The 15,107-nt window shown below is 40.5% G+C and overlaps 1 protein-coding gene across 1 annotated transcript in view; it reads left to right on the top strand.

Annotated features, from left to right (window-relative positions):
* The window catches only part of MYO1F (myosin IF), a 32,739-nt gene extending 29,409 nt beyond the window's left edge, over positions 1-3,330 (top strand). Inside the window, exons 26-28 of the mRNA XM_044685378.1 lie at positions 2,021-2,216; positions 2,493-2,662; positions 3,254-3,330. Of these exons, the coding sequence (XP_044541313.1) occupies positions 2,021-2,216; positions 2,493-2,662; positions 3,254-3,330 (443 nt within the window). The remainder of the gene's footprint in view (positions 1-2,020; positions 2,217-2,492; positions 2,663-3,253) is intronic.
* The last annotated feature ends 11,777 nt before the right edge of the window (positions 3,331-15,107 follow it).

Raw genomic sequence — 15,107 nt, 5'->3', positions numbered from 1 at the left:
GGAGAGAGAGGGCAAAGCTACATAAAACTTATACCTTCCCTATGTGAGTCATGTTAAGGTAAATACGCAAATGGGATGCTGGGAAAGAGAGGCCCTGGGGAGAAAATTCTAATTACCCATCTCTAAAGGCTGTAAGGTGCAGAAATGCGTCTGATTTTTTTTAACCCATACCTTCTATCTTAGAGTTGATACTCAGTATCCTTCCTAAGGCAGAAGAGTAACAAGGGCTAGGCAATTGGGGTTAAGTGACTTGCCCGGGGTCACACAGCTAAGAGGTGTCTGAGACCATATTTGAATCCAGGTCCTCCCAATGCCAGTCCTGGTGTTTCTAGCTACTGTGCTACCTAGCTGCCCCTCTGAGTTTCTTTTACCAACGAATTCAGATTTGGACCAGAAACAAAACAAAAGGACCATCACCTTCCATTTCTACAGGTTTTCTTCCTAACACATCTGTAAGCTAAGCAGAATACATATTTGAAAGAACCTTACTTTATAGAAGAGGGAATGCAGCCCAGGGGAGGTCAGATGACTTGCCACAGCATACTCATAGTAACGGGCTTCTTTGGAAGAGCTGGTTCCTGGGGGAACCTCTAAGGAAGGCTGAGATTCTAAGCTGTGAAGAGTAAGAGCCTTCCAGAGGAGTAGTCAGGATGGCCCATGGGAAGCACTGAGCTGGGGGAAGGAGACTGGGAAACAGTGAGCATCTTGGTTTAGACAGTGTGCTCATAAACCAAAATAAAATGAAAGTATGCCCCATAATTAGGTTGGAGCCAGATTACATGGTTAGAAATAGAAGCTCTCCGGGGGGAGTAGAAATGCAAAAGAAAAACATGATCGATCACGTGGTTCGATGGGGATATGATTGGGGTTTGGGCGTTAAGGGATCCCTCTTCTGCAAATATGAATAACGTGGAAATCGGTTTTGAACAATGAAATGTGTATAACCCAGTGGAACTGCTTGTCAGCTTCAGGAAGGGGGGAGGAAAGAAGGGTGGGAGGAATCATGAATCATGTAACCATGGGAAAATATTCTAAATCAATCAATTAATTTAATAAATAAAATTTAAATAAAAAATTAATTAATTAAAATTTTAAAAAAGAAATTTTTTCTTTTTTTCTAAAGGCAGGGACTATCTATCACTTTTGGTTTTGCATCCTCAGCATCTGGTATATTGCCAAGCACACAGTAGATGTTTAATAAATTCTTGTTGAGCAACTATCAATAATATGGAAATAAGTCTTGATCAATGACAAAACCAGTGGAAATGCGCATCGGCTATGGTGGGGAGGGTGAAGGGGGGTGAAGGGGAAAGTAAAAACATGAATCATGTAACCATGGAAAATTTTTACTAAAAAATAAAAAGAAAAAAAAGAAAGTCAATCAATCAAAAATAAATAAATAAATTCTTGTTGATTGACTAATTATAAAGACCCTCAAATTTTGTCAGGTTGTTTGTAACATTAATTCAGTGCAATTCGATGAGCATCATTACCCTCAAAAGATAATAAAGGCTACGTGTTAGAAGCTATTCTGTTATTTATACTAGAGGCAATAGGGAGCTGGAGAGGATTTTAGAACAGAGGAGTAATGTGAAAAGACATGTTTTAGGTGGATCATTTTGACTGCTGGGCAAAAAAAAGGTTGAGTAGAGAGTAGAGAGACTGGAAGCCATTTAGGGAATTCTTACACTAAACCAGAAGTGAGATAATGAAAGCTTGAACTAGGAACATTGTCTGTGTGAGCGGCATGGAAGAGACAGACAGCTGTCAGTGGTATTTCGTTGTTTTCTCCCAATGCCATATCCTCCAAGTCAATGTAAATCTCCCTGCTATCTGAATGTCTTGTATCTTCTAACTCTAGCCTATGTCCCCAAAGTTTCTTTCCTGTTACCCAAGTCTCCCAAATCTGCCTCATGTCCCCACAATGTGTGTTTTGTGGCCCTGCTTATCATATCCGATAACTCTAGTTTCCCACAACCCCGTTCCTGTCTCCGGCCCTTAGCATCTTCTCTTTTTGCAGGGCCAACTCGGAATGGGGCACCCCACATGGCCCGTGGTGGCCCCTCACCCCTGGAGCAGATGTCAATGGGGAGTGGCCCGAGGTCACAACGCAGTCCTCCAGCCACAACATTGGGGGGGAGCCGAAGGCCCCACAAACGACCACCCTCTGAGCACAACATGGAGTTCCTCAACGTGCCCGATCAGGGAATGGCTGGGTAAGTTCCAGGGTCCCTCCTAAAGAGGTAGGCAAACATTTAAACATACCTCCCTCCTCAATGCCTCCAGACTTTTGGGGATGGAAACAGGAAGGAATCAGAGGGTCAGGGTGACCCCAGGCGACTCCCCTAGAGAAATAACCTGTTGCTAACTCTCTTAGGGTCCTTTGGGTACCATAAGTCTTCTTGGTGGGATGAGGAGGCGCCACTATCCACAGGAATCCCTCTCCTATCTTGCTGCCTCCCACAAGCATCCTGGCATTTGTGCCCCCACAGGATGCAAAGAAAACGAAGCATTGGACAGAGACCTGTGCCAGGTGTGGGACGGCCCAAGCCCCAGCCCCGAATTTCGGGTCCGCGTTGCCGTGCCCTTTATCAATATGTGGGCCAAGATGTGGATGAGTTGAGCTTCAACGTCAATGAGGTCATCGATATCCTACTGGAGGGTATGTAGGCACTGGTGGGCAGGGACTGGGGGGATCTCCAGGTGGGCATCCATGCACTTATTGACTCCATCCCATCAGAGCTGTAAATGGGGCTCTTATTTCCATATCTGCAGTCACACACAGATGGGTAATAATAACCTCCTGGGATTTTAGAGCTAGAAGGAGCCTTAGAGATCATTTGCATCCATTCAGTTGCCCAGTGGACAGAGCACTGGGCCTGGAATCAGGAAGACCTAGCTTTAGATACTTACTAGCTATGTGACCCTGAGCAAGTCACTTACCTTGGTCTGTCTCAGTTTCCTTAACTTCACAGGGTTGTTGTAGACAGATCTGGCATAGAATAAGTGCTTAATAAACGTTCCCTTCCTTTTTACCTACTTCAACTGTCTCATTTTACAGACAAGGAGACTGAGGCACAGAGAAGGGAAGGCCCAGAGGCACGCAGCTCAACAAAGGCTGATTTGGAAAAAAAAAAACAAAAACAAAAACATACACAAACACAAATAGCCATGAGGCATGTGCTCACAGGAGCTGGACTAAAAACTGGTCCAAGGGTTCACTCTGGCCTTTGTCTTGTTTTCTCTTTTGCAGATCCATCAGGCTGGTGGAAAGGCCGCCTACATGGCCAGGAGGGCCTTTTTCCTGGAAATTATGTGGAAAAGATCTGAGATCCCAGGAAATCTGGGGGTCAGAATGAAGTTCTTTCCAGCCTCTCCCATCTGCTCCATCTCTTCTCCAACCTTCTCCTAGGGGAACCGAGACTCCCATCTTGTTCCATCCTATCCCATGGAAGTCTCAGAAGGTTAGCAGCTGCGGGCATGGCTCAAGGCCGCTGACTTTTTCCATGAGGAGCTGGGTTGCTATTCCAGGAACTCCCTCCTCCTCTGCTGGTTCCTGCCCTCTTTCCCAGCTTTCCTCAGGAGGAGCCAAGTACTTGTCCTTCCTCAGGGATGGGGAGTAGGACAAGACCCTTCCAAGGTGAGACTTGAGGATTAGAAGAGAGAGACACCAAGGATATAGGACTAGAACTGGAGACCCACTGTCTGGTCCTAAACCCTCCAAATCAAGAACCAAGAAACGATGACTCTACTAACAATAGTCAGAACATTTTTTTTGTCTTCCTTCATAGGTGATACAGCAGGTAGAATGCAGGCTTGGAGTCAGGACAACATGAGTTCAAATCCATCCTCAGATACTTACTGGCTGTGTGACCCTGAACAAGTTATTTAACTTCTATTTGCCTCAATGTCCTCATCTGCAAAATGGGGATAATAAGAGTACCTACCTCCCAGAGTGGTTGTAAGGGTCTAAGTAGATAATAATTACAAAGTGCTTTGCAAACCTTAGAGTGCTATGTGAATGATGATTAATATTAATATCCTGATGACAATGGCAAATGTGATCCTGAGCCCCAGACTATCCAGTCTCAAGAACATGGCAGGGGCCTTAGAGATCTTCAAGCCCAAACTTCTCATGCTACCAATGGGGAAATTGAGACCCAAAGAGAGGAAGGAACTTGCTCAAGGTCATATTTGTAGGTCAGTAACAAAGCCAGAATTTGAACTTGATTCTCTTAACTCTAAAGTCAGTGCTCTTCCCATTCCATAACTCAGGAAGATATGCCTTTGTTTCCTTGGGGTAAGTCCCTTTCTCCCCATTTGAAAGGCATTCAACTCAATGACTTCCAACTTTAAATCTCTGAACCTATGAATTTCTGTAGACTCCAGATTTCTACAGACCATTCAGATAGCCAAAGCATTTTCCTCGAAGCAATCTGGTGAAGTTGGTAGTCTAATAATGATAGTCTGCAGGGTCCCCTTCATCATAGAACTCTCATTTGGATACCCCAAGTTCTAGGTATTCGGGAGGTCAGGATCCTCTCTATAGCACTGCTTGTAAGCCCCTACTGGTATATTTTACTTTTTTTTTTTTTTAACCAGTCGGCCAGATGACACAATTGACCAATAGTAAATAACGTGATAATACATCAGATGACACAATGGCACAAATAGTAAATAACGTGATAATGTGTCACCCCACTCCTCTATGAAATGACTCTCTCACAAATAGGTATATTCGTACGGCTCGGCAAAAAGAGTGGGCTTTCATGGGAATTACATGTGGAACATTTACACACAAGCAGTACATGGTACCCAAATCAGTGAAGGAAGGAAGGAAGGAAGGAAGGAAGGAAGGAAGGAAGGAAGGAAGGAAGGAGGGAAGGAAGGACTATTTAGTGTTCGATGGTGTGCAAAGCACTGGATTAATATTTGGGACACAGATAGAAAAATAAGATACTCCCTGATCTCAATCTCACATTGGAATAGAGGAGACAACACATGTGGAAGGTTTTAGCTCTGAGTCAGATGGAAAAGTCCTCTGGTCCTTAGATCACAGCAGCAAGACAGATGTTAATGCCTCTTGAATGTCATTTCTACTTATAAAAACAAAACCTGCTCCTGATGTTGAACCATCTGACAGTACAAAGGACTTGGGGGGCAAGAACTTTCTTTTCTGAGCCTTCAGGGGGCCTGCAGCTGTAACCCCTGCAAGAGCAGTTACTTCTCCACAAAAGGGAAATCTGCACAGGGAAAACACATGACCAAGGAACATATTCTTGAAAGGGAAATTCATGCCTTTGACACTCCAAAGCCACCATCATCTCCTATGATATGATCACACTGTTCCCTGATAGACCTGTTCCCCTCCAGGCTCTGGTCTAGGCTGTTCTTTGCCAGGTGCTACTCTCTGCCACTCCTATGAGGTCATGAAGAGCCCAACAGGACTGAACAGCTTAACAACGATGACTCTCTGCTCTAGCTAGTTGTCCACACTGAATATTTTAAGTCACCCAATACTCTCAGACAACATCCACAAGGGATGCTATAGGCCCAGCTTTTTTGGCCAAATCTGTTCAGAGACTGCATTGAGGAAGCCCTTTTGTTTTATGCAAAATAGCAAGAGTTGTGTTGACCAGAGAATTTGGAGGTACTGTGACCTTTATTCTTTTTTGTCCAACAACATAGTACAATCTGTTCTGTCTCTTCAACCTCTCTATGATTATTATTCTCCAATTTTTACACCTGAAGAAACTGAGGCCCAGGGAAATAGGACTTGCCCAAGGTTGGATAGGTCATTAAGTGACAGAGCCAGGATTTGAATCCAGATCTCCTGACTCCAAATCCATTTTGCAATTTTTACTATCACCAGACAGAAGAGATTAGATTTTATACTGTTAGAGATTGTTTCTCAGTTGTTTTTCAGTCATGTCTGACACTTTATGCCCCGTTTTGGAGTTTTCTTAGCAAAGATACTGGAGTAGTTTGCCATGAGAAATAGGGAGTCATTAAAAATTCTTGAGCAGGGAAGTGCCCTCATTTTTTTTAGTTCAATAATACTTTATTTTTCACCAATTACGTGTAAAAACAATTTTTAACATTCTTTTCAAATGTTTTGAGTTCCCAATTTTCTCCCTTTCCTTCCCCTCCCTCCTTGAGACAGTAATCAAATTGATATAGGTTATACATGAGCTATCATGCAAAGTATATTTCAGATTTTTCATGTTACAGAAGACATATAAAAAAAATCCCATGAAGAAAATAAAATGAAAAATAATATTCTTTGATATGCATTCCGATTCTATCAGATATTTCTCTGATGATGGATGGCATTTTTCATCATGAGTCCTTTGAAGTTGTCCTAGATCACTGTATTGCTAATAATGGCTAACTCTTTCACAGTTGATTATTGTACTGTATTGTCATCACTGTGTACAATGTTCTTCTCATTTCCCTTTGCATTGTTTCATAGAAGTCTTTCCATCTTTTGTCTGAAATCATCCTGCTATAAATATTTTTGTACAAGCCTTTTTCCCTATGGTCTCTTTAGGGGTATAAACCCAGCAGTGGTATGGCTGGGTCAAAGGGCAGACAGTCTTTTAATGCCCTTTGGGCATAGTTACAGTTCTTTGTGGTGGCAAAAAATTGGAAAATGAGGGGATGCCCTTTGATTGGGGAATGGATGAACAAATTGTGCTATATGATGGTGATGGAATACTATTGCGCTCAAAGGAATAATAAACTGGAGGAATTCCATTGTGAACTGGAATGACCTCCAGGAACTGATGCAGAGTGAAAGGAACAGAACCAGGAGAACATTGTACACAGAGGCTGATACACTGTGGTACAATCCAATGTAATGGACTTCTATACTAGCAGCAATGCAATGACCCAGGTCAATTCTGAGGGACTTATGAGAAAGAACGATATCCACATTGAAAGAAAGAGCTGTAGGAGCAGAAACACAAAAACAACTGCTCGATCACATGGTTTGATGGGGATATGATTGGGGATGTAGACTCTAAATGATCACCCTAATGCAAATATTAATAATAAGGAAATAGGGCTTGATCAATGACACATGTAAAACCCAGTGGAATTGTGCATCAGCTATGGGGGGAGGGGGGAAGGAAAGGTTGGAGAGGAGGGAAAGAACATGAATTATGTAGCTATGGGAAAAATATTCTAAAGTAATTAATTAAATAAAATATTTTCAATTAAAAATTAAATAAAGATATTTTTGCCAATAGTTGCAAAAAAATAACATCAAAATAGGTATTGAGTGATAATACACGTATAATCCAGTGGAATTGCTTGTCAGCTCTGGGAGGAGGGAGGGAAAAATGGAGGGATAGAACATGAGTCATGGAACCATGGAAAAATACTTAAATAAAATGTTTTAATTAATGAAATCATCCTGCTTTTTACTTCTTGTGGCATGGTAGTATTGCATTACAATCATATACCACAATTTGTTTGGTCATTCCTCAATTGATGGACATCCCCTCAATTTCCAATTCTTTGCCATCACAAAAAAAAGCTACTACAAATATTTTCATACAGATAAGTCCTTTTCCATTTTTTAAAGATCTTTTTGAGATACAGACATAGTAGTAGTACTATTAGATCAAATGGCACACGCAGTTTTATAACCCTTTGGGTATAGTTCCATATTACTCTCCAGAATGATTAGATCCATTCACAATTCTACCAACAATGCATTAGTGTTCCAATTTTCCCACATTCCCCCTAACATTTATCATTTTCCTTTTCTATCATATTAAGCAATCTGATAGGCATGAGGTGGTGTCTAGAATTGTTTTAACTTGTCTTTCTTTAGTCAATGGTTATTTAGAGAATTTTTTTTTCATATTGACTATGGACAGTTTTGATTTCTTCAACTGAAAACTCCCTGTTCTGACCAATTATCAATTGGGGCATGACTTGTACTCTTGATTTGGTGATTTTGTTTATTAAGAAACTGTTGATTTACAAAAGTTTAAGCAGGTTTTGGAAAGAGGAGGGAGAGTAGATGTAGGAAGACCACTGAAGAGACTAGTATGAGAAAACAAGGGGGAAAGCCTACTCTGGAGGGAACCATGGGAAGCAGAGGAGGGAATGGATACATTGATGTATTTATTCATTCAGCATACTCATTGATTATGTACCATGTGCAGACAACTGTGTTGGATCCTGGAAATGACAGGGATTTGGATAAGGCACAATTCTTATCCTCATGAAGTTGACAGCCTAAGAGGTTAAGATACAAACATAGATATTCTAAATTTGTTAGACACAAAGAACTAAAAGTAGAAATAAATTTTGGTGGAAAATGATGTGAACTTGGGAAAGAAGCTCACTCCATCTTAGAATTTGTAATTAAAAAGAGAAGGGAGATTGTGGGAAGAGGGCACATTAGGACCTTGGGGAGCCCAGATCTCACTCAGATACCCCAGTGAAGCTGTTCTAGGAAGAATAATGATAAATAAAGTTAGAAGGATTCAGCTATAAACTCTGCCATCAAGTACTGTACAGATACTTTCATAATTCTAGAGAAACCCTGAGGGAAGACAAGCCAGAGTATGTGAAAGAAGAAGAGTAAAATAATATGGCCCCATGATAAATGGCTAGAGCAGTGCCCAGCAAAGATGAACCCAGAGCCCCAGGTGCAGCAGGAAATACAACCATCCCAGTATCCAGGCAACCTATTCTTTTTTTTTTTAATAATAATTTTTTATTTTTAGAAAAATTTTCCATGGTTACATAAGTCATGTTTTTACTTTCCCCTTCACCTCCTCAACCCCCCTGTTCCCCTCCGCTGTAGCCAATTCACATTTCCATGGTTTATTATGTGTGGTCAGTCAAGACTTATTTACACATTATTGATAGTTACATGGGTGTGGTCTTTTCAGGTCAACATCCCCAATCATGCTTGGAAAGAGTTCTCCAGTAGGGTGCTCCAGAGATCTGTGCTGATCTGTTTAACATTATTGTCAATGTTGAATAAAAATATTGATAACATGCTTAACATAACAGATCTGCAAGTGACAAAGCTGATAGAGACCTCTAATACTCTGGACTTTATTCCTATTTTTGAATCCCCAGTGCTTAGCAAGGTTCTTTGCATATAGTTAAGCACTTAATAAACACTTACTGATTGATGACTGTGCAACAGTTAGGATTCAAAATAATTCTGACAGTCTAGAATTTTAGGCCAAATCCAACAAAGTGAAATATAATAGGAATAAATATAAAGTGTTACACTTTATTTTTTTAAAGATCAATTTCATAAGTATAAGATAAAGATGGTATGATTAGGCAGAAATTGTTCTTTAAAAAACTGAGTTGTGTTGGATATCAAGCTTAGTATGAGTCAATATTGTGATTTGGCAGCCAAGGAAATTAATAACATTTTAAGTTACGATGAGTGACATCAAGAAGTGATAGCCCTGCCCTACTCAGACAGCAGCTGAAATGTGTGGTTCAGTTTAGGACACCACATTTAATGAAGGACATTGATAGGCTAGAGTCGTGTTAGCAAATGCATGGCACACATGCCTCCATCTCCAACTGGAGAAATTTAGCCTGAGAAGAGAAGATTGAAGGGATGTGATAACAGTCTAAATATTTGAAAAGCTGCCATGTGGAAGAAGCATTAAGCTTGTTTTATTTGGCCCTCAAAGGTAGAACCAGAGGCAATGGATGAAAGTTTCAAGGAGATGAATTTAGGATTGATGTAAGAAAAAATTCCTGATGATTAGCATCATCGAAAAATGGAATGGGTTGCCTCAAGAAGCAGTGGGTCCTGCTATTATTAGTTTTCAATAAAAGGCTAGATAGCCATTTTGACAGGTAGATTACAGCAGATATTATAATAGGGGTTAAGTTCCTAAAGTTCTCTCTCACTCAAATTATTTTGTATTTATTTAGCTCTTTACAGATGATTGGTGAAGTTCCTTCAGAATTCTAAAACTCTATGAAAACTATAATTTTAAAAAAAGACGATAAATACCTTGAAAGACTGTTCTGGCATAGTAAATAAGTACTTTTCTTAGTCTTCAGTTCTTTTCCACCAAAAAAGAGCTGCCGTGAGTAGTTTTGTCCATATGGTTCTCTTTGCTCTTTCATTGTTCCCTTTAGGGTTTAGGCATAGTAGTAGTTGGGCAGCTAGGTGACAGTGTTTAGAATGCCAGACCTAAAGATTTATCATCTTGAGTTCAAATCTGGCTTCAGATACTCCCTTATTATGTGACCCTGGGCAAGTCACTTAATCCTATTTGCCTCAGTTTCCTGATCTGGGGAAGAAAATGGCAAGTCATTCCATTATCTTTGCCAAGAAAATCCAAAATTAGGTCACAAAAACTTGGATATAACTGAAAACTACTGAACAACAACTAGTAGTGGTAAACTGAGGCAAAGGGTATACCCAGTTTTCTAACCTTTGAGGACATAGTTTCAATTGCTCTCCATAACAGCACCAAACACCAACAGTACTATTAATGTACCTGTTTTCCCACAGCCCCTCCAGCATTTGTCACTTTCTTTTTAGGTTAACCTTGCCAATCTGATGGATATATTTCTCTTTATTCTTAAAGAGATTTTCTAGTCCACCATTTCTTTCCATTCCTTCCATGAGGCCAAGATCAAAGAGATTTCTGAGACCTAGGAGTACTCAAGGGGCAGGTGATAGGTTTGACCCTGAGACAGGAGGGATCTCACCTTGATGGACAGGGCTCTAAACAGAGATGAGTGATTTTCCCATTTTAGTAATTTTAACATAAATTCTCTGTCATACTCATAGATCTATAATGAGCATGGGTATGTCATAGGTATCTGCTCTTGGTAGGATATGGTATCAGCACACCCCTGAGTAGTTTGCAAGGCAGTATACTATTGCAATCTCTGGGAGATAGACTGATAATTATTTTATCTGGCAATCTTGGAGTTTCACCTGGAGAAGATAATGATTTTTTTTTTAAAAAACATGAAAAGTTCCCAAGATTTTTCCCAATCCAGGCTCATTTGGCTGTCGGGTCAGGGTTCAGTTGGGCTTCTCAAAGTTGGTTTATAGTTGGAAAGGATTATTGTTATGTATCAGAAATCCCTGGGGAAAATGGAGGCTTAAGCAAATCCAACTAATTACTATAGTTCATATCTTTTCACTTTTTTACCTTTTATTCAATGTTCCAGTCAAAAGTGATTACCAGTGGTTCCTGAACTTGATCTTCCATCTCCCATCTTAGTGCTATTCCCCAAGTCTGGAATAAACTTCCACATCCTCTCAGAACGATATTCTTTCACTCAACTCCTAATGCCCCTAATCTCTTATTGCTAATATTCTCTCCCTCCCCAAACTATTTTATTTTTCTTTAGCTCTTTACACATTGCATCTTTTAGTAGAATATAATCTCTTTAGGGCCTAGGATTATTCATTGTTTTTATATCTCTAGCTCCTAGCAACATTGCCTTCTACAGAGTAGCTGTCTAATAACTATCTGTTGAATTGAGTTAAATTGAATTGGACCCATTTCCCAGAGAGGGTTAATAGAGTTATAGTACAATTTTATGGTTGAGGACTAAGGAACTAATTGAGGAACAATCAGAAACACATTTAAGCACAATTAAGGCACACACAGTGCCTGGTGAAAGGGTATCTTTGTGGTCAGAAAGGTATAAATTCATTTGATTATTGGATATTAATAGTTTCTCATTTATTCTTTTCTGAAAACCTCTCAAAGTTTTTCCTTCTCTAGTCAGACTAGGCTTCTCTTCAGAGAACCAGGAAGAGATAGGTGGTTAACAATGTCGGAAGCTATGGAAGGGTCAGGGAAGAAAAGAACTGAGAAAAAGCCATCAGATTTATCAGTTAAAAGATGCTTGGGGGGGGGCAGCTGGGTAGCTCAGTAGATTGAGAGCCAGGTCTAGAGATGGGAAGTCCTAGGTTCAAATCTGGCCTCAGACACTTCCCAGATGTGTGACCCTGGGCAAGTCACTTAACCCCCATTGCCTACCCTTACCACTCTTCTGCCTTGGAGCCAATACACAGTATTGACTCCAAGAGAGAAGGTAAGGATAAAAAAAAAAAAAAAAAAAAAAAAAAAAAAAGATGCTTGGCTAACCCCTGAGAAGGCAGTTTCAGTAAAGTAATGGTGTCAGAAGCTAAATTGCAAAAACTTGGAAAGTGAAAGCAGTTAGAGCAGCCAACTTGAGGAGCTTGGTTGTGAAAGGAAAAGAAGCACAGGCAGACAAGGAGAAGACCACTGATTTGTCTACTGTGAATATGATCCAGATTCAAATGGGTTTGTATAGTGGGGGGGATAAAAAGTGATTATAAGTGCCTCACTCAAAAAAGAGAAAAAGTACCCCACACCAATATGTGTGAGATGCAAGTGCCCCACTCCCTCAAATAAACACAATCAGAGTCTGAAGGTAGGAGTAATAAGAGGCAGTTGTTTATTCCCCTTCAAGAAAGAGACACTCCAAGGATGGGCTAAGAAATGCTGACTGACTAGGCAGCAAACAGGCAATATATACACAATGTCCCTGCCCCCTCCTCTGTCAGACCCCCCACACCAGGTTTTGATCTACAAATCAAAATGCCGGTGTTTCCAACACAACTCAGGTGAAGGAAGGGAAGCAACTGAGCTGTTCATTATCCCTTCTATCCTTCATCAGTCTCTCTTCCAAGCCTGTCCTGGAGTTCTCAACCAAAAAAAAGGTAACAAACTAGCTTTTAAAAGCTAAATGCTCATTCTGAGAATAGCACACTCAATTCTGTCCCATACACATAGGACCCTATTTCTAATGTCTTTCTATTAGAATTACCTTAGTTTCTAGATCTTGGATTAACCTGATAAAACAATGATGCATGTCCTGGAAATAAAACTACAGATATTCCTGTACATGAATGGTTTAGACCAGCCCTAAACAGTTTATGAGTCCCTACAGCTAATTATTCTAAGGCTATCTTCTTTCATCATTACCTAAGATACCATCCTCGTTTATATTCCATGCTGCTGACCAACAACCAGTTCCTGTTCTTATACAGAAGTTTCTTTCTTGTTGTCTAATCTTAGAGATTCCCTCCCCTCTTTCTTAGAATACTATAAAAATTGTAACCTTCTCCTTTTCCCTGGGCTTGATTCTATTCCAGCCCCTGCATGTGTGTCTTGTTTCCTCTCTCTTAAAGGAAATAAACAATTTTGCTGAGCATACTGTAGTGCTGTGATTTTTAGGACTAACAGGCATATCACCATAGCTCTCTGGTTTCAGGGGAGCAATTATCCTGTTTCTCTCTAGTTTTAAGGATTGACACTACTAAACTGGATACCAAAGGGAAAGGATTGTTTTTTTCTGTACTGGATGCCTTGTTCAACCTGGTCAAGTCTATGGACTCAATAAAACATTTTTAAATGCACAAAATACATAGGATTACAAAGGAAACCAAATATATGTTGGGGGTGGGGTACCTAGATGGTTCAATGATTTCATAGAATGTTGGATGTGGAATCAAAAATATCTGCATTTAAATTCAGGCTCAGATACTTATTCTCTGTGAATCTGGGAAAGTCATTTTACCTTTTTCAGCCTCAGTTTTCTTATCTACAAAATGGAGATACTAATAGTTCTTAATTCACAGATATATTGTGAGGATCAAATGATGTGAGAAATGTCTTCAGGAGAGGGGAGCAGCCCACCTCCCCCACCCCCCTTTGACTTTCTAGCAATGAACTCTGTGCTGGGGCAAGAATGCACATGTCCACAGAGAGGGCTCTGAGTGCCCCCTCCGGCACATGTGCCATAGGTTCACCACCATGGTTATAAGCTAATGGGAGGGGACAACTGTTAAGTTTAAATTCTTTTGAGAATACTTTCAGGATAAGGATCTTGCCATCTCCCCAGAATCCAGACAACGGACCTGTTTGGTGAAGGCACCAAAAAGATGCCTAAAGACCCTTCACTGGACCATGAAGATCAAAATTGAACTTTGGGTGCAGTTGATTTGAACTATGGGGAGTTGAACGAGTTGGATGCATTCGTTTTGAATGTATACTACTATGCCAATAGGGGACTGCCCCCAAATTGGTTTTTTGTCAATGTGGCTAGTTTTATCCATTTGTTCATCTATTTCTTTTATCCCCCAAATTCCTGAAATTTAGAAGTTGTCTATGTTTACAGATCCAGCAAAGAAAAAGGGCCAACCTTTTTTTTGCCGGATCTCAGGGGGAAATGTATGTTTGGAATTGGGGAGATGCCATTTAAAAGTATGTTACAAATTTCCTATGGACACGTGGGGACTGTGAGACTACATTTCCCATGATTCCAATGGGTTTCCAGTTTCCGGTTTTTGGGCGTGGAGACGATAAACGTCCCCACGCATAGGGCAGCTTAAATTCAGAGGAGGGCCTAGAGAAGCTCTCCTTGGGTTTCCTGGTTAGCTGGCTGGTATACAAGAGAAAGAGGATGGGCACCAGTGGTAAATTTAAAAGATAGTCAAGTGTGGTCATATATATATATTTTACCAACAAAGCTATGGCTATTAAAATATTAATTTCTCTTATACTATCAGTCTTTATCATTTTTAATCGTAACACGACATGCAAATAACCATGTACAAACAAGATTATAGCTAGGATGAACTGGAGCTATTAGGATTAAGAGTAATTGGAGAGATGGGGGCAGCTGGGTAGCTCAGTGGAGTGAGAGTCAGGCCTAGAGACAGGAGGTCCTAGGTTCAAACCCGGCCTCAGACACTTCCCAGCTGTGTGACCCTGGGCAAGTCACTTGACCCCCATTGCCCACCCTTACCAATCTTCCACCTATGAGACAATACACCGAAGTACAAGGGTTTAAAAAATAAAAATAAAAAAATAAAAAAAGAGTAATTGGAGAGACCTTTCTAGCCCTGTGACCCTGGGCAAGTCACAACTCCCATTGCCTAGCCCTTACCATTCTTCTGCCTTTGAACCAATATATAGTATGGATGCTTAAATGGAAGGTAAGTGTTGTTTTTTGTTTGTTTTTTTAAGAGAGTGGGAAATCCCTTACTGCTAGTTATAGAATTAGGCAAACAGAAGTCTTCCTGACCTAATAAGTAGCATAATAAC

This window comes from Gracilinanus agilis, chromosome 1 (genome assembly GCF_016433145.1).
Source record: "Gracilinanus agilis isolate LMUSP501 chromosome 1, AgileGrace, whole genome shotgun sequence".
In the NCBI taxonomy this organism is placed as follows: Eukaryota; Metazoa; Chordata; class Mammalia; order Didelphimorphia; family Didelphidae; genus Gracilinanus; species Gracilinanus agilis.
The sequence above is the reverse complement of the archived record's forward strand: the minus strand, read 5'-3'. Positions and strand labels throughout refer to the sequence as shown.